We start from the raw sequence: 23,190 nt of genomic DNA, 5'->3' as shown, positions 1-23,190 counted from the left end.
AATTAAGAATTAAATGCTAGCGTGATTCATTGATTTGTAAGATGCCCCATTGTGGTTCATACCCGTATAAACGCACAAAAACAGGATCCGAAGATCAAAAATATGTAAGAAAATCGATCTTTTAACATCTACTTAGAACAAAACGACACGCTCACGTTCAACTGTAATTTGCCGTCCGATGAAAATATATAGTTCCTGGTTTTTATAAAAAAATATCGTTAAATCCAGTGAAAAATCATACAATCGTGTCCATTCAATTTTGATCTTTACCATCAGAAAAAATAAATTTAAGCTATCTGTTGAAATTTTGGCGTCAAATTTGAAAGAAATTTTCGAACAACTGTTTTTTGTGTGTAAATGACGTCAGGTTGCGCGTGCAGCCGTCTTTGATAATATTACACCAATGTTGTTAATACGAAAATGAACGTTTTTTTTTCCAGTTCATAAAAATGCATGATGAATGTAAATATTATGCTGTGATCTTCAATTTTCACGCCAACATAAGAATTCTGATAGAGAACAAAGGATTGAAGGGTCGAGTACGCGCTACGCGAAAAAAAAAAAAAAAAAAGAAAAGAAAAAAAAAAAACAGAAATAAACCCAACTCTGATAAAGAGTATATAAGAAGGGCAATGTGTACTTTTTAAAGGTGTGGCTCTAAAACTTCAAAAAACATGTATGCAGAAGAAGAATGAAAAGGCACGTGTGGGGTTGCGTCATTAATATGATCGTTTGATTGGCTGAAACAAATACATTAACCGCAGTCCCTGCACAAACAAGTGCAATTGTCTAGACTCAAACACTGTTCTTTTCATTTCGATCGTTTATTTATTAAAGCAGTTTCAATAAAAAATCGGGTAAAAGTTAAATTCACATATGAAACGCATTAAAAGAACTGGATTTCGTTAATAAAGACCGGAGAATAAAGACCGGAGTATAAAATTAATTATACGACTATACAAATTCTGATGCACGTTTATCTGTTATTTAACATAGTTCAAATTTGTAAAACGCCAGAAATGTAGCAACGCGTTTGAAATATCATCAAAGCAAATTTTAAAGCGTTTATATGGACTCTTTAAATATTACATAATTTTATTCAATACCTGATAAAATTGCCCATTTTATATTTAAATGTCTAATATGTTTGTCTCTGTTAAAACACGCTTACGCTAGAATGACGTCACGTTAACGTACGTTGACGTCAAAGTTTTTGTTGCGACCAAGAAAGAGCGCTTCTATATTTTATCTACTGTTTTAGATTAAGGGCATATTAGAATCGAAATAATTTATAGCAAAACCGAGTTTTAACACTATTTATACACTCGGGCGGTAATACGTCGCACAAATAAATTCACTCGGGCTGCGCCCTCGTGAAATTATTACGCCCGACGTATAACCGCCCATCGTGCATAAATAGTGTTAAAGCACTCTTTTGCTATGAATTATTTCTTAAGAAATTACTGATGAGAGCCAAAGTAAATAACTGTATTTTACTTAATCTGTGAACGGGCTGCTTTAGCATGTTTTTTTTCCTTTATAATTACATAATGTCAACAAACAAACAAAACACCTTTTTTCAAAACAAACAAGCAACATAAACGATTACATCTTGTTATCTTACTCAGTTTGATTAATTAATATGCGATCCAGTTCACCGTTACACTATCTTCTGTAGCAAAAATGAAATGTAATTAAAATAGTATAAAACGCCAGAAGATGAAGTAGTATAAAAGAAACGCTGAACTGACGTGGTGCAAAATAGTGTAGACGGAAAATAGCGCGGAGTTAGATAGGCTTGTAAAGCTGAATTAAGCAACATAGATGAAGACTGCAGCTTTACTTGTTTCAATATGTGCTGCCGTTTTGGCATATACAGTAACGCAGGCACGAACTTATCGTGCAGCTGTCTACGAACATAAGGTGATATTTCCGTGGCCCTGGGCCACTAACAGACCGATGGCGCTATCCCAAATGATGGTGAATATGAAGGCGTTCCAAGAAAAGGCGCATATAGCTGGCAAACAGGTAAGGGCTTATTTCTCTCTACAATGTAAGACAGTTTTCGGAATTTTATTTTAGATTTTCAGGAAACCTCTAAGACGCGTAAACTTGAACTCTTTCAGCTAAGTGTGTCAGAAAGATTTTGCGACATCTCAGTGCCCAATTCGAGTACTGATATGAGCGGAACGAGACAACGGTCTCCACCATCCCTGGCTTAGTATTTGTCTAGGAAGCAATCACTTAACACAATTAAGTTGTGTTTAAGCTGCACTGTAATGATGTAATTTCAGTTAATACGGTAGTTAAGTTAAAGGTGTTTTCAAAATTATTTCTAACGGGTAGATTACGCTGTAACTTTTTACAGGTGTACGAAGGTTGGTGTACCAAAATTTACTTCATATATTAGAATCGTTTGCTCTAAATAATCATAGTTGAGTAACATCGTCGAAGTCTCGCGGTATTGCAGACAATGTCAAAGATAAAATGCAATATTTACATTCGCCCTATTCTTTTCCATTGAAAATTATGACGTTCATTTCGTATGAACAGCAAAAGGAAAGGCGCGAAAGTTACGTCACCGCTGCTTAGTGATAACCGACCACTGTTTTGACGACGTCCGCGTATAGTCAGGGAGAACGTTCCTTAGATGACGTCGCAGTTGTTCCGTCTGGTGAACAGAATGGCCGAGAAACTGATTTTAATGTTAAATGCCAAAAAATATGTGCAATTTATAATATTATCTTGTTTAAAGATGGAAAGGAAATATAATGTAAATATAAGAAATGAAACCATTTTTTTCGGTGTTCATACGAAATGAACGACGGTATAGGATCGGCAAATTAAACATGAATCGATAGCGCGATTCATGGATTTGCCGATCCTTTTCCGTCGTTCGTTTCGCATGAACACCTAAAAAAAACATAAACAATACGTAGAGGTTATACAACTGTGGAATAATTTCACGAGGGCGTGGCCCAGGTGAATTATATACACCTCATTTAACTGATTCGTATTGCTGAGATATGATGAAATATGGTCCTGCTAAATTAATTTTGATTCTAATATGTCTTTCATGTAAACAAGAATATGAAACAGAACTAATTCATGGCGCATGCATAGCTTCGAATATTGTAGGCCGACGTGGTAACGCCAATTCTAATATGTTTGTTTCTTACGCTAAAATGACGTCACGTTAACCTGCGATGACGTCAATGTTTTTGTTGCGACCAAGAAAGGGCGCTACTATATCTTATCTACTGTTTTAGATTAAGGGCATATTAGAATGGAAATAATATATAGCAAAATCGTGCTTTACCTAAATTAATACACTCAATATCGGTTATACGTTGCCAGAATAATTCACTCGGGCTTCGCCCTCGTAAAATTATTCCGTGGACGTATAACCTCTTTCCGCGCATTGATAACGTTAAAACACGTTTTTTCTATACACTATTTCTTAAATAATGTGTCGGCGTTACGTCAACATTGTCGTGTTTTAACGGAAATGTGCAAGGATTTTTTTCATATCAGTGTTTTGTGTATCGCGGTAAACCGAACTTGTGACGTTGGCTGTAAAACTGTTTTTTGCATTGACATTGAGTTTTTCCTTGTATTAAGCCTCATGAAAATGTCAAAATGAAATGGACCTTTACAAATATTTGAATTACGTATGCTAGAACTATGCAACTAGATAACAAACAAATAAATAAATAAATAAATAAATAAAATATCATGATTGATTTAGAAACAAAATAATTCCCTTTCTATTCCCAATGCAGAAAAATGTGATAATTCCTTTGTGTTTTCTCGCAAAAAATGTTCTAACAGAGGCATCCGCTAAACTATTTTACCTTTGTCGCTCCTTCACGAATACATGCATTTATATTTAGTCTTTATAGTCTCACATGTGTAATACAATACAGGTACATAAAATAATCAACAAAAAAACCCACTAAAAACATCAGTACACAGTCATTCAATACATTAGAATTATAAGAGACTTTTGTTATTGATACTACACTATGTGTATCACTCACATGTACATGATGTTGTTGCTAATCGTTAATTAAACAAGAGCTGTCACTATTGGTGACAAATGCCCCCGAAGTAGGCCCAAGAAGGCCATAGTTGTATGCGAAAAAAATCACATATCATTTTGTGACCTTGACCTTGACTCAAGAGGCCTCGGTCATAAGCGTGACACATCTTCTCAATATGGTTAACATTTGTGTCAAATTATTTTCAAATCCCTTGATAAATTGCAAAGCTATGGACCAGACAAGAAACACCTTTGACTTGTAAGTGTGAAATTGACCTTGGAGCTTGGGTCTTGCACATGACACCTCCTCTCATTATAGGGAATATTTATGCCAAGTAATTTCAAAATCCCTGCATCAATGGCCGAGTTATGGACCGGACAAGAAACAGACCATGTTAATCTTTGACCTCTAAGTGTGACCTTGACCTTGGAGCTAGGGGTGTGGGTCTTGCTCGTGACACGTCGTCTCATTATGAGGAACATGTATGTCAAGTAATTTCAAAATCCCGTAATGATTGGCAGAGTTATGGACCGGACACGAAACATACCTTGTTAACCTTTGACTTATAAGTGTGACCTTGACCTTGGAGCTAGGGGTCTGGGTCTTGCGCATGACACGTCGTCTCATTATGGTGAACATTTATGCCAAGTTGTTTCAAAATCCCTCTATGGATGACAGAGTTATGGACTGGACACACAACAGACCATGTTAACCTTTGACCTCTAAGTGTGACCTTGACCTTGGAGCTAGGGGTCTGGGTCTTGCGCTTGACACGTCGTCTCATTATGTTAAACATTTATGCCAAGTTATTTCAAAATCCCTTTATGGATGGAAGAGTTACAGCCCGGACAAGAATTTACCGGACGGACGGACGCCGGGACGGACGGACAGTGTGATTTTAATATGCCCACCTTCAGGGGCATAAAAATAATAAAAGTACGACCTAAAATTACATTGAAGCACAATAAAAGTGTCCATAAGACAGCACACTCGACCTTTCTCAGTGCTTGGCTCTGATTGAGCTTCAATTAAGTGCTTATGGCATTTACTGCAAGTGTGTTTGTGATGTTTATAAAAATTTCGTGGCTGTGCATTTAAGTGTAAATTAACGATAATGCGATAAGTATTGAAGTGTGTAGAAATAAAGAATTGGATGATAAAATAATGTCTTTCTTAGGCTTTACGCATCATTCAAACATACAATCAGAGCTATAGGGATTGTATCTCCTGGTGAAGACCTTGTTAGTAAACAACTATTATAAGTCTCAAGTCAAAAGTTTAACCAATACATTAAAAGTTAAAAAGGGGCATACCTCTGTCAAAATTCAAATCAGAGTTATAGAATTTGTTTCTCCTGTATGTTTTCTTATAAAATTAAGGACCTTATTGTGTGAGCATATGTGTTAAATGCAGTTTGTAAACTATTCTAGACTAACGAGCTGCACATATTGCGGTATTAAGTTCATGACGCATAAAGTTGAGTACATTAACTCTCATTAGTTTTTACAAAACAGGATTTCACAAACACGATCTTGAAATATGTAGTTTTGATTATTACAAAGTAGGAAATGCATACAGGATCGTGACTTATATTTTTATGTTCCTATTAAACTTTTAAAAGGTTTTCAAAATTAAAATTCATAATGTAAATTATCTGTTGTTAAGATTATTTATCGCCGAAACTTACATGTCAATGTTGAATTTCTGTTGGCGAATTACTCATAAAATGATATATACCTTAACGTATTTCTGAGAAAAACAAATCCACGAAACGAATTCATCTTTTTAAAGTGGCATTATGCGCATCTTACTGCACATAGTGTGTTTTTGATGAATGTTTTATAAACGCAATTTGCGGTTGCTATGTATTTAAACGTGTTAAATTAATGATGATGCCGCATAAGTATTTGAAGTTGACGCTTTAGAAATTAAGAAATTGGACTATTAAATTAATAGTTCTATCTTCAATCTTTTCACGAGTGGCACACCAAAGAATTAGGGAAGATGATCTGTATTTGTAAACACTTTTAACGTTTTATCATAGAATAGCATTAATGCACATTTGAAAGTTGAAAACTGAATACAAAGTTTGGAAACAAGGAAATGCCAAAGATTATATTTCATAAGAATCGGCGAAAAATTATACGCATGTGCGTATTGTTCGTAACGGTAGTCAATGCCCTTGTCTGCAAAGGGGGGCAACTACATACTGCATCCCTCACGCTACGCGTTTGTACGCGTTTGTGAAAATATTGGTTGTCACCTTTTGCAGTGCCAGTTCGTCGTATTTGTGAAAATTAATGAATTTTCTTTTATTACAAGTTTACAACAGATGATATTTCTTGAGGAAATACTGAGCTAGTTTGTGCGCAAGGTAACATTCTGCGCAGTGATTCGGGATATAGGTATTAATATCCCAAAGAAGTCTATTATCTCAGGTATAAGTAACCTAGTCAGCTTTATTTTTTTCCCTGGCATGCATGGTATTGTGTAATATATGTTTGTTTCAGTGTAAGATCGAACTTTCTTACACCTAGTGGATATAAGACGCAATATTTTCACGAACGGTGTAGCCCTGGGGGCAAGTATGAGCATTTGTTCACAAGTGAACGATATTTTGACCTTACATGCAAAACAAACAGATTATCCTTTTATTTAATGTCAACAGACAGAACAGAAAGCATTGAATCAATTTTACATTTCCGCACCAGTAAAATGTACATGATATTTCTTACTATGAAGTTACCAAATATATGTTACTCTAATCATTGAATAATTCACTAAAAACCTGTAATAAGATTAAAATAAATTTTACATATCTATTATGCAGGGTGTGGATATAATGGTTTTCGGGGAAGACAGTTTGTACGGATATTACATGAGATACCGCCACGTGATCAAACACTACCTGGAACCCATCCCTGATCCGAAACTTATCATGTGGAACCCGTGCAATGAACCAATGCGTTTTCCTCAAGCCGAAATTCAGGTTGAACTGAGTTGTATGGCCAAAAGAAACAGAATGTACATTGTTGCCAACATGGGAGATATACAGTTATGTGAGCTTGGCGATCCGCATTGTCCGTCAGAGGGTTGGTACCAATACAACACAAACGTCGCTTATGACAAAGAAGGAAACTTCATCGCAAGATACCATAAACAAAATCGATACATTGAGCCGCAGTTCAACGCCCCGGTCCATCCAGAGTATGTGTACTTTGATACAAAATTTGGACGGTTTGGCTTGGTAGTTTGCAATGATATTATGTTCTACGACCCCATGGTAGAGTTAGTCCGAGAATACAATGTTACAGATATAGTTTTACCGACAGCATGGCCGGAATCATTGCCCCTTTATTCGTCCATTGGCTTCATATCTTCGTTTGCTGTGGGACACAATGTCAACCTGCTACACGCAAATATACGTGAGCCTCATAACCCGGACACTTACGTATACGGCAGCGGATTGTATACTCCAGCGGGACCTGTGAAATACGTCTATGACGCAGTTTCAACAATGGGGATTCTTATCATAGGGGACGTTCCGGTAAACGAGAGACTGCCAAAAAAATTACCCTGCGATGTCAATCCGCTTCTCTTTGGACAACCGAACATGAAATCGCTTGCACTTCCGGAATTCAAAGCGGATATGTTTAAAGACTGGTTTAACTTCGTTCATGTTAAGGGAACAGAGGGGACCGTCACGGTATGCCAGGAAAGATTCTGCTGCTACCTGAACTACAAAAAGTCTGCAAGTTTGGAGATGTACGCGTTTGGGGTATTCAACGGACTGCATAAAGCGTATGGACCAATCTACCAGCAAATATGTGTCCTAATGAAATGTCAAACCAATAACCCTTTAAGCTGTGGAAAACACGTACTTTCTGCGAACACACATTTTTCCCACTTTCATATTAAAGGAAGCTTCTCGTCCCCTTTTATCCAGCCTCAGATTATACAATCAGGACCAGGGTACCAGCTAGAACTGCCCCCTATTGGTAGTTTTAACTACGACGCAGCCGGACTTACCGGACTGGCCGTTAAAAAGCCCCTGATACATGCGGCATTGATTGGACGTGTGTACAGAAAGGACTGCATTACGTGTTACGGCGGTTAAACACACTAGTAATACGAATATATTATCATGGGTTTTTTAGGGTCTGAATTTACATGAATTAAATTATCAGGTCCCATATTCACAAACATTTTTCGACTGAAATTTTGGTAGCAAACTTAACAAGAACTTCATGATCAAATTTCAAATGAGACTGATCAACAAAAGAGGGCTGATTCTGAAAGGTTGTGTAAACTTGTGACAAAGTAAGTTCAGTGCAGTTTTCTATATTTAAAGGTTGAACTTTAAAGTACTTTCCAACATTGTAGTTTGTAGTGCAGTTAAGTAGACAAAAAATAAAAATAACTGTAATCTTGTACATCCTATCAGACTGATGCCAGATGATCCTTATTTTCGGTGATTGTCACTAACCAAACCATTTTAGATTATTTTGCAAGATGTAAGTCCATGCTAAGAAAATAAACTACTATAATACACGTGCTTATTTTTCTTCGACACTTTAGATAATTGGTCACATACTAGTATACCAACCCTTAAAGTATCAGATTTAGACATTTGCAACGTAGATAAAACAACTTGTTCAGATCTAGGAACTTTTTCAAAATGATTGTTTCTTGTAGCGCAGCCGCTCATTAAAGCCGCTTGATAAATAACTGAACACACTGTTTTGTTTCTATCTATTTTTTCCCCGTCACCAATGTTAAAACTTCTTACTGACAGAGCTAACAAAATGGCATCTAGCTCAAAACTAGCCTTTAAATATTTGCCTTACCCTGGCCGACTTCCAAGCCACCACGCGGTTGCTGCCTTTCAGTCTAGTCTGTTTCAGTTTAGTCCGGCGATACACAATTCTCCATATTTATATGGTAGCAAGCATCATTTGCATACGCAAAATTAATGAGCTCTGGTACAAACCACATGTAATAAAAAAATAAACATATTTCCCTTAAAATACAGATAAATTGTCACTCAAGTGACATCCTAAGTGTATCAGTTTACCGCAACACTACATCTATTGGAAATGACTAATTGTTTTATGAGCCTTTTATGTGCCTTAGTCAGAAAAACATGTTCTCTATAGTTTCTTGCTTATTAATTAACCCTTAGCCTGCCGGCGGCAATGATTCTGCCTTTGCGGCCAGTGCAGACCAAGATCAGCCTGCACATTAGTGTTTAAATCCTTTCGTGAAGAAATATTTAACTTCTAAATGTCGCTTAAATTATAGTATCGATTTAGAGGGCCTGCAAGAAAAAATACTATCCATTTGACAAAACTTTAAATATCGTAACAAAAAAAAAAAAAAAAAAAAAAAAATAGAAAAAGATTTTTTTTGAAGAAACAAAACGGTACATCGTACTATCGTATTGCTTTTTTTTAAATCAAACACTACCAAGGGGAACAAAGCGATGTTTTAATTTACAGGAATATTTGTGTCAGTTGTGTCGCTTTATTCGCACACAAGAGGGATGTCAGACATATTTACAACATAATCGCGACTCCGGTAACTTAATACGACTTGACGATATCCAAGACAACACCAGGACGAGATAATGGTGAATGGGAGATAATATGTCTTGAGGTAGATGTGCACGTTCGGGTGAAAAAGAAATTCTTCAATGTAGAACTTGATTAAAGCCTGATATTTCAAAACACTTGGATTTAGAGCCATAGATTTAGAGACCAGTCAGAAATTAAAGAAAATTGCGAAAATTTGATACTTGAACTTGAATGTGTAACTGAGCTTATTTATAGCCGCAATCGGTAAACAATATGGTCCACCCCTCCGGATGACTACCAGTAACTTTGGTCTGAGGACAGAGCAACACACAGATGACGCTCCGATTCCAGTTTCCATGGTTCTTTAGCGTGCCAAGTGTAAAGCACCAATGGGACTCTTATCCAAATGCTAGTGTTTAAGTAAGATGAGCGGGAGATAGGGGAGGGGGTTGTGGGAGGAGTGGTGACATTCACAACCTCTTGTTTCGTAGGCAGTGTTACACCACTGTACCGAAAACGTCGCTCTTGGTTACTCAGCTACCCAACACTAGGCTACACAGTCCTCGTGGAATTAACGATCGACTTGTTCCATATATCTATAGATGTTTTAGTTATCACAGAATCAAAAAATTATCCAAACAGACATTATTATCTTTTCCAGTTAATTAATCATTTACTGAAAAAATAATACCCATGAACTATTCGTTAGAGAATGAAATATTTACCGGTCCCTAGTGTTATATAGACGGCAGATCAAAATTATACGCCAAAGGAATGTTACGTGCTAGCGTTCCGATTTCCAATTGAAAAGACTGCAAATGGAATATTTAATTCGTCCTCGTCATTACAAGGTCATGTACTTGCAGAAAAAACTTTATCTTTTAGATATTGATATTAATTGACGGATAAAACATAAAATATAAGGTAGCAAATCATCCCTATCCGAACTGGTATAAGAGCTTTTTTGTTATACAAAATTGATTTCAAAGGTCTACACAGTAAATATGAACTGTATTGTAAATCTAAATCCTCAGAGAAATTCAGTTTCCATAATTATATGAGTTTATAAAATAGTTGCATACTTTGACAGCTGGTTCAAACCCATTTTTCATCGCAACTATTTAAAAGGGCCTAAAATATCTAAAATAAATGCAACCAATTTAATTGCTTTTTCTTATTGTTACTTGTTTTACATATTGATCAACCGAAGTATTCAATGTAAATTTCAAGGAATTTTGAGGAGTGTGTGTTTTGAATCAAATATCAAAAGAAAATCACTAGTTTGAATTCTAAATACTGACGTGGACCACATTGTATTTAAAGTTATCATTTGAGCAGCACCATGAGAAAACCAACATAGTGCGTTTGCGACCAGCATGGATCCAGACCAGCCTGCTAACGGTTTCTCTGATTGCAATAGGCTTTGAAAGCGAACAGCATGGATCCTGACCAGACTGCGCGGATGCGTAGGCTGGTCTGGATCCATGCTGGTCGCAAACGCACTATGTTGGTTTTCTCATGGCGCGGCTCATTTATCATTTGAAAAATGCGTTATGATTATTTTATTTTGCTGAATGGATAAATCATTCCCAGGAAATGTGTTCTCATTTCTTCATGTATCATCAAAAATAATTGAACATACATAATATAGATAAGGGAATACTTAGCTGATATGACGCTCAAAATCGTATCTTATTTGAACAAATAGGAAGTAAATGCTAGTCCCTATGGCAAAGTCATGTGACGTCATCCGGCCCAACTTTGTCTCTTTTTTCTTTTATGAATTTGCTTAAACATTTCTTGCCACTTACCTATCTTTCAAGCAACCTATTCTTAAATCGGCAGAATAATAACGTGAAACGAAAGCGATATGCCAATAACGTGACGTCATTAAAATGTTTGGCAGGCATTTTGTGTGGATCATCGCTTGAAATGCAGTGTCGAACGGAGACTTGAGATAATTTTTTGTTGTTTTTTTTTAAATAAAAAAACCCAAAGAAAGAGACAAATGCCATGCTACATCAGGTTGAAGGGACAATGCACTGAAGAAAACAATTTTTATTATTGGTACGGGATGTTTAAAAGTGGTAAGGAGATTATTGCTGACGACCCGCTATCTTTACGTCAGACGGCAGTAACGTTCAGTCACGTTTTAAAAACTAAAGCCCCCTTGATACGGATCGGTGCATCACAGATTTGTGTCCCATTTTATCAATAAACGACAGGAACATCATACTAGTATGCCTTTGATCAGTGTTTATTTGTTCTTAGGAAGGTGTAGAAAATGCATTTAGTGGCGAGAAACATTGAACCACTGATAATCACGAGTTGTATTAATTAATCATATGTGATGTGTTGCCATAGAGACGATGAATAGATAATAGGCATGTTCTGAAATCTTTTATTAAATATTCATATTATCGATCATATTTTCAAATTTTAGCAAAATCGGACCAAATAAAGATATCAGAGCACTTTTCATGGTATTTTTGAACATCCCTCGTACCTGACGTCAAACCAGGTGGAACTAAGCAACATTTCTTGTAACTGTTACAATGGTATCACGATAACTATAGTAACGCGAGAAGTACTGACGTTTTTGCGTTTATTAATTTGATTATTTGTGCATAGCTCTGATTTATTTTTTTAAGTTTACATTATTTCAGAAGTTCTTCTTTATGGTTTGATTTCTACCAATCAAAATCACAATTTCTATTAAAAAAAATTAATGCGCACTGCTTTTTTCTGAACTGTGTAAATTATGAGACGACCCGGGCCCTGTGTTTGTCATGTTGTTATTAATACAAATTATGTCTGGGCAATCGTTGCTTTAAAGTTACATTTATTCGTCCAGAAACTCATAAAATTGTTATGAAACCAAGACTAATCTCAGCACACACTCATGCATATTTTATAGAAATTTATTCTGCACAAATTATGGTTTATTTGACAGTTTGATCTGAAAAATAATTAATGAATAACGTATGATATACTTTCCTTGAATTTTAGAAATATTCTGGACAATAACAAAATACTGAAAAGAGCATGAATTCTGTCTAAAACAAGATAATGTTCCGCCTTATCGCTCTGTTTGTGATATTTCGGGGTAAAAGAAATACACGGAAGAGCACCTCTATGCCAGCATAACACATGAAATTAATTTAAACTTCAAGCAGCGCTTTTATACAACAATCACTTACAATAGTGACTTTCTGAAGTGTGCGACCGCCTACAATTACGAAAACAGCCTACGGAGAGACAAAATTACCCCACAGGGCGAGAGACGGTATGATGGAAACCTAGACTTACGAGATGACTGGGCAGGTGCCTACACTTTAAAGCGTTTGTGTGAATCTGATGGAAACGAGCCAGTCAGATAGAGGTTACTATACATGCAGGAAGGAGTTTCCTCTCAGGGTCATGATTTTCCATACGCTGAGTTAATAACTCTGTTTGATTGACTTTGTACGTCCTACTCACTGTGTAGAGTAAGTTTCCAATTACAATAATTTATTGTCCGAGAAAGGATGAATTCCGCAATGCCTCTCCAAACACCCATATGGTAACATCTGTCTGACTGCTTCGTAACTTCATCTCCTCCCCATAGAAACAAAAAAAAATTTAAGTAGCGAAGATTCCCATTCCATTTCCTAGCAAGTCATCGCCAGCCACTCCTATGGTGTACCCCATAGGTGCCTTCCTGTATACATGCGCTTCAAGCGTTACCCTAGTTCTCTAAAGTGAATACAAATCTATTTCGAGGGAATGAGAAAATCTAGCAGCTTTGTCGCGGGAAATATAGAAAAAATAAATATATACTCGTTACGCTATGTCGTAAGAATGAGATAAAAAAACTACGATGTCCACCCTATTCTTCTGTACCTATTTTCTTTCAGTTGTCATTACAATTTTTTTAGTGTTAAATTAATGGATGAGTTTTGATATAAAAATAATATTTCAATCGCTGACTATTTCATAAATTTAACTCCCTGGTTCGACATTATTTACGATGGTAAAATAGAGTGTATAAAGTTTGAGAATTCCAATTAGATAATAAGCTTTTCCACGAATTGAATCATTTTACTACAGACATTCAATAAAATATAAGCAGTCCATTGTGTTCTGCTACACGGCGAGAGAAAAAAATACACGTCACAGGAGGTCTCGTCACAGGAATGTTTCGTGTTTGCGTTACAATTTCCAATGAAAAAGACTGCAAATGGAATATTTAATTTGATCTAGACTTCATAACAATGACAATTGAAAGCCATCTACATCTTTTAACATGATTATAGAAAAACTATTAGGCAAAGTAAAAATGGAAACCATCCCTTTATGTAATAGTCATTATTTTTAAGATTTTCTTTTATATAAACAAAGAAAGATTTTACCGTGTATTGTCTTGTCGATTAAAACACGTTACGCAAAATGACCCACTTTTGGCTATTCCGCCTAAAAAAGGATGCCATATTTGTGTCTTTTCCTGGTGTAATTCGAACGAGTTAGAATGGAAATAAGATTTTAATTTTGCGTGCTTTGTTGTCAAATAAAACACGTTTTTTTTTCGTTAAGATGCGTTGTAATTAATTGCTCAGGCCTGGTGAAAAGATTACTACGCATCTGAACTCAAAACAATGTTTTATTTGCAAACAAAGCACGCAAAACTAAAATCTATTTCCCAAATAAAACAACGACTAAAACAGTGAATATATGTGTTTAAAACTTAAAAAGTATACGTACATAAAAAAGAACTTTCTTTAAGTCTTACAGTCTGGGCGATAACATTCACTTATGACAAACGCCTTCAACGGTTTATGTGATTAAGAAAAATAATTTTACTATTTACACGGTAATATTAGCAATGTTTCTAATTTCGCAAATATTCGCGAACAAACTAAAATGGACTGGTCTAACATTCAATTTGGGCAGTACCATTAATTATTCGAAGGGCTGTTCACTGAAAATTTACTGAGTGCAGACCATGATGTGCAGGCTGACCTTGGTCTGCACTGGTCGCAAAGGCATAATAACTTGCTGCCAGCAGGCCAAAGGTTAAAATATTTATGAATATTAATTTGCATATGTCCTTAAACAACAAGAGCTGTCGGAGGACAGCAACGCTCGACTATTCAACAGCCTTGTCGACTGAATGAATACGAAAGGCGAAAAAGGGGCATAATTAAAAAAAAGCAAAATAGGGTTATGGAACCTGCATAGTGTTTATCAGCTCATGACAGTGGACAAGTGTGTGAAGTTTCAATCCATTCCCATTAGTGGGTACTGAGATACCAGCTTACATATAAGAATTTAACCCAAAACTCCTAAGTTTAAAAAGGGGCATAATTTTGTAAAATACAAAGTTGAGTTATTGACCCTTTGTACTGCATGTCATATCATGACAGTGAACAAGTGTGTGAAGTTTCAATCCTTTCCCATTAGTGGATACTGAGATACCAGCTTACATACAAAACCTTAACCAAAAAATTCTAAGTCGAAAAAGGGGCATAATTTTGTAAAAAAGCAAAATAGAGTTATGGAACCTGCTTTGTGTATGTCAGATCATGACAGTGAACAAGTGTGTGAAGTTTCAATCCATTCCAATTAGTGAGTACTGAGATACCAGCTTACATACAAAACCTTAACCAAATATTTCTAAGTCAAAAAAGGGGCATACTTTTGTAAAAAAGCAAAACAGAGTTATGGAACCTGTGCAATGTAAGTCAATTTATCACAGTGAATAAGTGTGTGAAGTTTCAATCCATTCCCAGAGGTGGTTGCTGAGATACCAGCTTACATACAAAAACATAACCAAATCGGGACGCCGACGCGGACGCGGACGCCGACGCATGGGCGAGTCTAATAGCTCTACTATTCTATGAATAGTCGAGCTAAAAACACTCAAGTTGCGGAAATTCTTTAACCTTTAGCTGTCGGCAAGTGATTTTGCCTTAGCGACCAGTGCAGACCAAGATCAGCCTGCACTTCCGTGCAGGCTGATTATGGTCTGCACAGTGTTCGCTATTCAGTCAGTAAATCTTAAGTGAACACTCCTTCGAATAATAAATGGTACTGCCCAAATTGAATGATAGACCAGTCGAAAGTTTTAGAAATTTAGCAGGCAAAAGGTTAAGGATGTTTCTATCCTTGAAATCGCTAAGTAAAACCTTAGCGAAAATAATACAATATGCAGTAAAACATATACATGCACTGTAATAATAAAATGGTTTATTCTAAAACGGGAATTCGGAATGTTATACGAAACTGAACGTTTCAAAATCAGCTTTTATGGTAAGACTTTTGACATCATAGTTCTTAGTGGCTTCCGCGTACTAACATATTATTTTTGTTTGTGTTTTAACGGGATTAACGTCAAACCAACACAATTTTAGGTCATATTACCACTTTCCCGATTTTATGGTGGAGGAAGAACCCAGGTGCTCCTGTAGTTATTATCTTATCAGGTAGAACCACCGTACTTCTGTAAGCCAGCTGGATTACTTCCTCGCATGAAGAATTTGATGCCCCAAGTGAGTTCTCGAACCCACACTGGCGACGGGCACGTGATTTCAAGCCAGCGACCTTAACCAGTCGGCCACGCAGGTCCCAACCAATAAATGATAAAATAGTTCCTTTATTTACTTACTGTGCATGCCGATAAATTATTTTTTTGTATCTATCTTAAAAGAAACAAGAAATATCTTTAAAAATGATGGTCGGCGAATTGTAATAAGGAAAGAAATTTATGAATTTTTCATCTAACATTCATCTTTCATCTAACATTTTTCAAATTGCAAAACTAAATACCGCACTTTAACTATTTAAATGGTTCTCTTTTAATTTTTCGCAAAGGTTTCGTAGGGTTGCAATTTTGTTTCGTTTATCCTTAGACGAATAATTACAGCAGTAGTTTGATGAAGATTCATGAAGCGGTTCATGAGAAGAGGTCATTAAACGTGTTTATATTTTAGCTAAGTTGGTGTCTATCCCGATTTGTAACAAAATAGCAGGAGACTTTACGATATTGTTACACATCGAGTTTGATAAAAATCCATTACATTTTAGTGGTTAATGCGAAAAAAGGCATATCTACATTTAGCTATAGTGGTCCCTAATTGGGTCCAAGTTCCTACATAAATAAATTTGGAAGAGGACCTTATAATGATGCTCCAGACCAAGTATGACAAAGATCCACCAAGCTGTTCATGAGACGCTGTAAAAAGGCATTTCTAGTTTTAGCTCTAGCAGCCCCTAAAAGGGGTTAAATGTCCCAGCTGAACAAAGTTGGCTGCGGGCCTAATAAAGATGCTACAAATCAAGTTTGATTAGAATACATGAGAAAAAATCAATTAAAGGATTTTTTTTATTTATTATTTTTATTTATTTCTAAAATAGGCCAACTGATCCCGCTTTAAGAAATGCATATTCGCTATTCATGAATCTTTGGAGAATGACGTCACACCTATAAAAAAGTGAAGGTCAAGCAAAACATACAATTGTAATTATTTCAATATTTCTGTTTCATAAGGAAAGTTTGACCGCAGTCATATCACATAGATAAACTGTATGCAGCGTACCTTCATTTCAGAGTAATGAGATTCAGTCATTATATAGCATATATATAATAAAACAGATTTCAACTGAGTTCAATATTTGCATACCATACTAAAGAAAAATATTCATATATAATAAATCAGTTAAATAATTTATAACAAATATATCAAAGCAAACAAGTACTCATTTTAATATGCAATCTGAATAAGTCACAAAAGCAAGAAACCTTTTCATATATAGACGACAATTAGCACTTCTCTACATAAAAAACTCTTATCACACCCTTATGCATGTGATACGCAGACCGTATTCAGCTTTCTTTAATTTGATATATGTTGGTATTTGAACAGGTTTTTATCATATTTATTAAACTTACTTATCATTTTGAGCTATCAATATTCTTGCTAAATATACTGAGCCAAAGTTAGCTTTAAAACTGTGAACAGCGTCGTTTAGGATAAACGCTTTGTCTACATTTCACTCAGCGTAGCACAATCAACAGAGTGAAAGAAATTGATACTCTCGTCCAATCAGGCGGAGTGTTGCATAAATCTTCCATTTTGATAAATTATCTATAATGCGTTATCAAGTAGTTTGATTTGCAAACTGAAGTCACGTGGCATAGGTAACGAAAATGAATTTAGACGGAGTCGCCGAAAAAGAAACCCCAGAAAAAGAAACTTCTAATTGGTGTAAATGTGTGCGCATTCAGATTATACAGAGGACTAGAGTGAGAAAACAGGCAAAGAAACAGTTCTCTATATTATTCTACAGCGCGCACACTTAAAACACAATTACGGTTGGACAGTCGTTGTCTTAAAGCTGAATTTATTCGCCAAATAATCTCATAAAATTGTCATGAGAGACAGAACAGGCTAAACACTCGTGCATATTTTATAGACAATGCTAGTTCAGCGCAAAGTATGATTTATTTGACAGTTTTATCGAACGCCTGATTAATGCACAACGAATAAAATATTTTTAGTTATCTTTTCATTATGCCATAAAAACATTTGCATTCTCTCCTAGTCTGCTCTGCCAAGAATAATTCTGAACACAAGCAAAATTTTAGAGCGGGACATGACTTTATGGTTTTGCAGAAAAGAGCTCGAGGTTAAGCTACGGAATGCGTCGACCATCCTGCTTTATTTTGAAATAAGTTTCATTCCGGAAACCACGAAGTTTCTTAATCCTAAACTTAAAATGGGTATAAGGTTAAAGTGCAAAAGCCTTTACAACAGTTAATAGAAACAGTAAAGTTCAAGGAATCACAGCTTCTATAGCATTTTTGAACAATAACATTCTCGAAGTTTCGCATGGTCACATATGAGATAACAGTGGTAACACTTCAAGAAATGCACACGTACATATATGATTATTGGACAAGTATCCCTATGAAGCAAGAAATATCGTGTACACAGGTTAATGGTCTCAAAGATAAGTTTAACAATACATGTGTCATGTACTTTTTTCTGTTTAATGAACAGATCGAAAACTAATTGAATAGCAAAAAAGTTTTCACCGGGTAAAAACCAATTATCTGTGAGATTAATGAAGACTCCTATTAATTATTTATATAAAAAATGTACATTCTCTATAAATCCATAACTACGCTAGTTATCATCTGGAAATTATAATATTTTTACTGACACACTTCAATAGATACTAAAAACATTTTAACGGCGTGTTACGTGAAAGTTTCCAGTAAAAAGGCCTGAGAAAATGTTGTATAAGATAGACGGGAAAATGTAGATAAAAAGATAAATTTAAAAATGAAATATAACACGGCTACGTCCTTATTCGTATTTAAGGCATTTTGGTGGTGTTGTTTTTTCAGACGCTATTCTTTTGTCGAAGTGACTGCGACATGCCGAGTAATAAAACATTAAAAAAAATCGAACTCCAAAATAGTTAAGAGAATTGAATGCACATCAAATTTAGAAGGCTCTCAGACACAAATTCACTTTGAAAACATTAGATGGGTAAATTCAATAAAATATAGATAAACTAAAGTAACCTCTCACCATTTTACGACAGAGAAAAAATAAAATGTACTTACCCCCTGGCGATGGGTATGTTACCCACTGTGTTGAGCAGATACTGAGCACATAGATCACTGTTGTCACCAGACTGAGCAAGATTGACACGTATCTCGTGCGCACGAACACGCGATGTTCCCAGAATCGGGACAAAGTCATAAGTTCGTCTGGAGTCAGACGATTAATGTCATGAGCCTCGTGATGCAGCTTTGTTTTCGATTTTTCGATGAGTTTGCATGTTTTCAATCGTTCCTGTTTATGTCTTTTTATGTAATTAATATCATCCTCCGAAATGTATTTATTCCCTAAATCCGGATGAATAAACATTAGTCCTTCTTGCCGCGCTTTTTTGACAGGCGTTGAAGCACGAGGAATTTCCGGTTCCGGTGGCTTTTCTAATTGTTCCATGCGCCGTCTAAAAGACTGACGTCTCTCCCGTCCCCATTTCATCCATTGCGACTCCGATTGAGCTAAAAATCGTTTTGATCTTCTGGTTGAGCCGGATCGTGATCTAAACGATCCCTGTGACGACCTACTTTTTATGGAAGAGCTGCGTTTATGTTTATTCCATTCGTTGTTGATTTGATCAATTTGAATTCCAACGGCTGCCGGTGGAACTTTAAGATTCTTACTCTGTGTGAACAAAGAATCAAAGTCCGGACCGACATTTGCGCTGAACATCGGCAGGTTATCCGGTTTTTTGACATCATTGCTCCTGAAATCTAGAGGTGGCTTATAGCCACGAACAGTCAAATGATCCGATGGCCTGCTAGTCATATTGCCTTTTACCCCCTTGTTTCCATCTGAACTAACAATTCCACTAGCACCATGGCTTTTTTCTAACTGTTTTCCGTCCGTATCTAGTACTGATATACTTACACCACTCTTGTCGGTAAGATCAACACTATACGTACCTCTATTGCTTTTCTTAGGCTCATTTGTATGATTAATTATATTATCGGAATCAATAATTCGTGTCCCAAATGTACCATTACCTTCGTGGCGTATATTTCTGGTATCTTCTCTTAAATCGATACCTTGATCATGATGAGCAGAAGCTTGTTCTGTATTACCAGTCCTGGCACCACTGTAATAACTCAGAATACTCTCCTGGGAGCTCAAGCCTGATGTAATGGTTTCTCCAAGACCGCTGGTTTCTGTGGAACTTTGGTTAGCTAAGCGCTGTAGGCTCTTTGACTTCTCCAGCATGGGAACACTTTCCGGAGAAAGAAATTGTTTATGCTGGCCTTCTGACGGCTTTAATGCTTTGGCGTCAGTACTCGATATTATAGCTTTGTCGTTACCGTCGTAGCTGCTGTTAGAGGAATGTATGGAACAAAATGCAACCGACTTTTTCCCGTCGGTAAAATCACTTTTAATAGCACTTGTGTTTATTTTTACGTGACCACTATATCTGCTGTCGTCCGTAGAGAAAGACTTGTCCTTAAGTCTAATCCTTTCTTTATATTTTTTCTCATATTCCTTAGTATTCAGAGTACCATGTGATGGGAATTGTTTTCTGTTAAGACTTTGTAAAGGAATGACTCCTGTACGGACTGCGTGTCCGAATTATTTCTCGAAAAGAACTGTCTTCTGTTGAAATCAATCTTAGATCTTATGTTAGCTAATGTATCCGAATCTTGTTTGCTCGACAACCGTTCATCCTTAGAAGTATCTTTACCTTTATCAGCAATTCGAACATTTAACGTCGGTCCAGTGCTTTGTATAGATTCATGAAATGTTTCGGGCTGATCTGTCACTATCTCATCTGCAGGTACTTTTCGACGAAAGACTGAGAATGGTGTACTCGGTAAAGTGCGACGTGTTCTTGTGGTTTCTTTCTGCTCAATACTTTCAGAATTTAAGCTGGCAGTTTGGTCACCATTCAGACTTACTTTACCTTGCTGAATGACATTTTCATTCCCTTTCAATTCAAATTTGCCATGTGTTGGCTGCTTCACCAGAAGTCTTTTCTTTGACTTAACGTCAGTGCCTACAGTATCACTGATGTCACGTTTAATAGGAGGGACATGATCCCTTCTATAATCCTCAGAATATGATTTTTCAGCTTTTGATTTGCGTTTCACGTTTTCATCTAAATGCTGTTCAGTCTTAACAATTACCTGTGCATTCGTTTTTCTATGTTGATCGTCTGATAAGGTGGTGGCATTCGGAGCGTTTTTGTCACCACTCAATTTGGTTTTCCCGAGATGTCTCTCTTGTCTGTCACGCTTTTCACGCTGTTTACCGTCTATACTTTGTTGTCTATGATAATCGTATGTACTTCTACTTTCCACAATTTGGCGTCCGTGTGGTTGCGTAGACATTTCCACGTGAACAAATTACAACTGGGCACTCTCTCCAGTTCGGTCTAGTAGTATAAAGAGCGTTACTGATATCTTTCCTGGTCACCTTGTTTATAGTCCTGAAAGTAGACAAGTCATGTTAAAGACCCACCACAACCTAGTGACCTACTTTTTCTTCCCTCACGATCTTCGTGAAAATCATTCTGATAATACAGGCATAATACAGTTACTCTACAAAATGACAGGTGGACAATTTAGGCCCTGTCTGAATAAACGTATTTTCACAAATTAACCTGCAAACTTATTCAGTCAATCTCTCTTCAGTAAGGTTTAAAAACTTTTAATCTTACACTGTTGAATCAAAGTGTAGTCTACACACAACTAAAGACATCAAACACTGTGCATACTGTTACATTCATTCAAAAAAAAAAATGTTGCATTGTTTTGGTCTTATAAATTTCACTGTCGGTTTGTAACTAGATACTTGTATTTCCAATTGTTTTCATGCAAATCATGTACAATAACCATCATGGAAATACAAAAGAACAGAGTTATTTTATGGCGCGTCTTTAAGTTCATGTTCAGCATTTCGTTAAAGAAGATAGCACCGTACACTTGTACGTAATGTAATTATTTACAAATAACCATGAAATGATAAATTCGCAACTAATTCAAATTTCTTGCAAAGTCCCTTCTAAATCAGTTGTGTTTTTCCCCCTTAACTGATCTTATAGGTATTATGCCAAAGTGATTAATATCCATGTTCTATTTGCATTTAAAGTGGAATTTTGCACATATTTCAAGTAAAAACCCACCTGAAATAGATGTATGTGTAAAAAGGGTGAAGGAAATTATAGCTTTTAACCCAATAAACCAAAATCTTCCTGCTACTAGTAAGAAATTATAACTTTCCAAATATGACTTTTCTTATTTTGACTGGGGAAGTCTTTTTAAGAAAAGTCAAACTGCACGCAGGAGTTGCTTCCCTTCAACTTCAGAAATCGCTACCTGTAGGCAAGGGAGATCACTGCGTAGAAGCCTGAAGAAAAAGACCATTATTTTATCAGTCCAATTTCTTTATTTCTAAAGCATCAACTTCAAATACTTATGCGGCATTATCGTTAATTTAACACATTTAAATGCAGAGCCACGGAAAATTGTTTTTATAAAACATTCACCAAAAACACACTATGTGCAGTAAGATGCGCATAATGTCACTTTAATATTGTAATGTCTGTATTAGGTTTCATTACAATCTATCTGTTTTATGTCATTTAGTATAATGATAATGTATTAGTAAGTAAAATGAATGACTGTAGCTAAAGTTCGGAAGTATAAAACAAAACAAATGGACATTTACAATTTAAATTTATAACCTCCGATCTGTCCCTGATATGGTGATTGAATTTTATTTTTGATTTGAAAGACGACACGTGTAAGAGGTCAAACGCATAACTATATGCGTCAAGATATAACATGCATTTCCCCGAGCACGTTCATTTAGTGGCCCATCGCTGGAACTTTCGTTGCTCTGGAAGCCATTGATGAACTGCATCTTTCGGCAGGAAAAGGATAACGTGCATGTAAAGAAGGTTTTGAAGCAACCTCAATCTTCGTTAAGATACTACTGTACGTATTTTACACTGACGCCATGCAGATAACCTATCGTCCTGCAGGC

General features: G+C 36.1%; 2 protein-coding genes across 2 annotated transcripts in view; one reads left to right on the top strand and one right to left on the bottom strand.

The window, feature by feature from the left end:
- The window catches only part of LOC128548156 (uncharacterized), a 65,038-nt gene extending 43,505 nt beyond the window's left edge, over nucleotides 1-21,533 (bottom strand). The window contains exons 1-2 of the mRNA XM_053522577.1: nucleotides 21,102-21,533; nucleotides 19,227-20,775 (exon numbers count right to left, since the gene is read on the bottom strand). Of these exons, the coding sequence (XP_053378552.1) occupies nucleotides 19,227-20,775; nucleotides 21,102-21,533 (1,981 nt within the window). The remainder of the gene's footprint in view (nucleotides 1-19,226; nucleotides 20,776-21,101) is intronic.
- LOC128548438 (pantetheinase-like) lies at nucleotides 1,690-8,594 on the top strand. Its single transcript, XM_053523234.1, has 2 exons — nucleotides 1,690-2,028; nucleotides 6,874-8,594. Exons 1-2 carry the CDS (start codon nucleotides 1,825-1,827, stop codon nucleotides 8,158-8,160), a joined length of 1,491 nt encoding a protein of 496 aa, XP_053379209.1. The 5' UTR covers nucleotides 1,690-1,824; the 3' UTR covers nucleotides 8,161-8,594.
- Nucleotides 21,534-23,190: the final 1,657 nt, after the last annotated feature.

Source organism: Mercenaria mercenaria, chromosome 14 (genome assembly GCF_021730395.1).
Source record: "Mercenaria mercenaria strain notata chromosome 14, MADL_Memer_1, whole genome shotgun sequence".
NCBI classification, from domain to species: Eukaryota; Metazoa; Mollusca; class Bivalvia; order Venerida; family Veneridae; genus Mercenaria; species Mercenaria mercenaria.
This window is presented reverse-complemented; position numbering and strand designations above follow the sequence as displayed.

What these genes read in the sequence shown, in the direction of transcription:
- LOC128548438 (XM_053523234.1), top strand. Translation starts at nt 1,825, where the DNA reads ATGAAGACTGCAGCTTTACTTGTTTCAATATGTGCTGCCGTTTTGGCA. An exon ending in CGCATATAGCTGGCAAACAG is followed by an intron (nt 2,029 to 6,873) that starts GTAAGGGCTTAT and finishes TCTATTATGCAG; the next exon opens with GGTGTGGATATAATGGTTTT.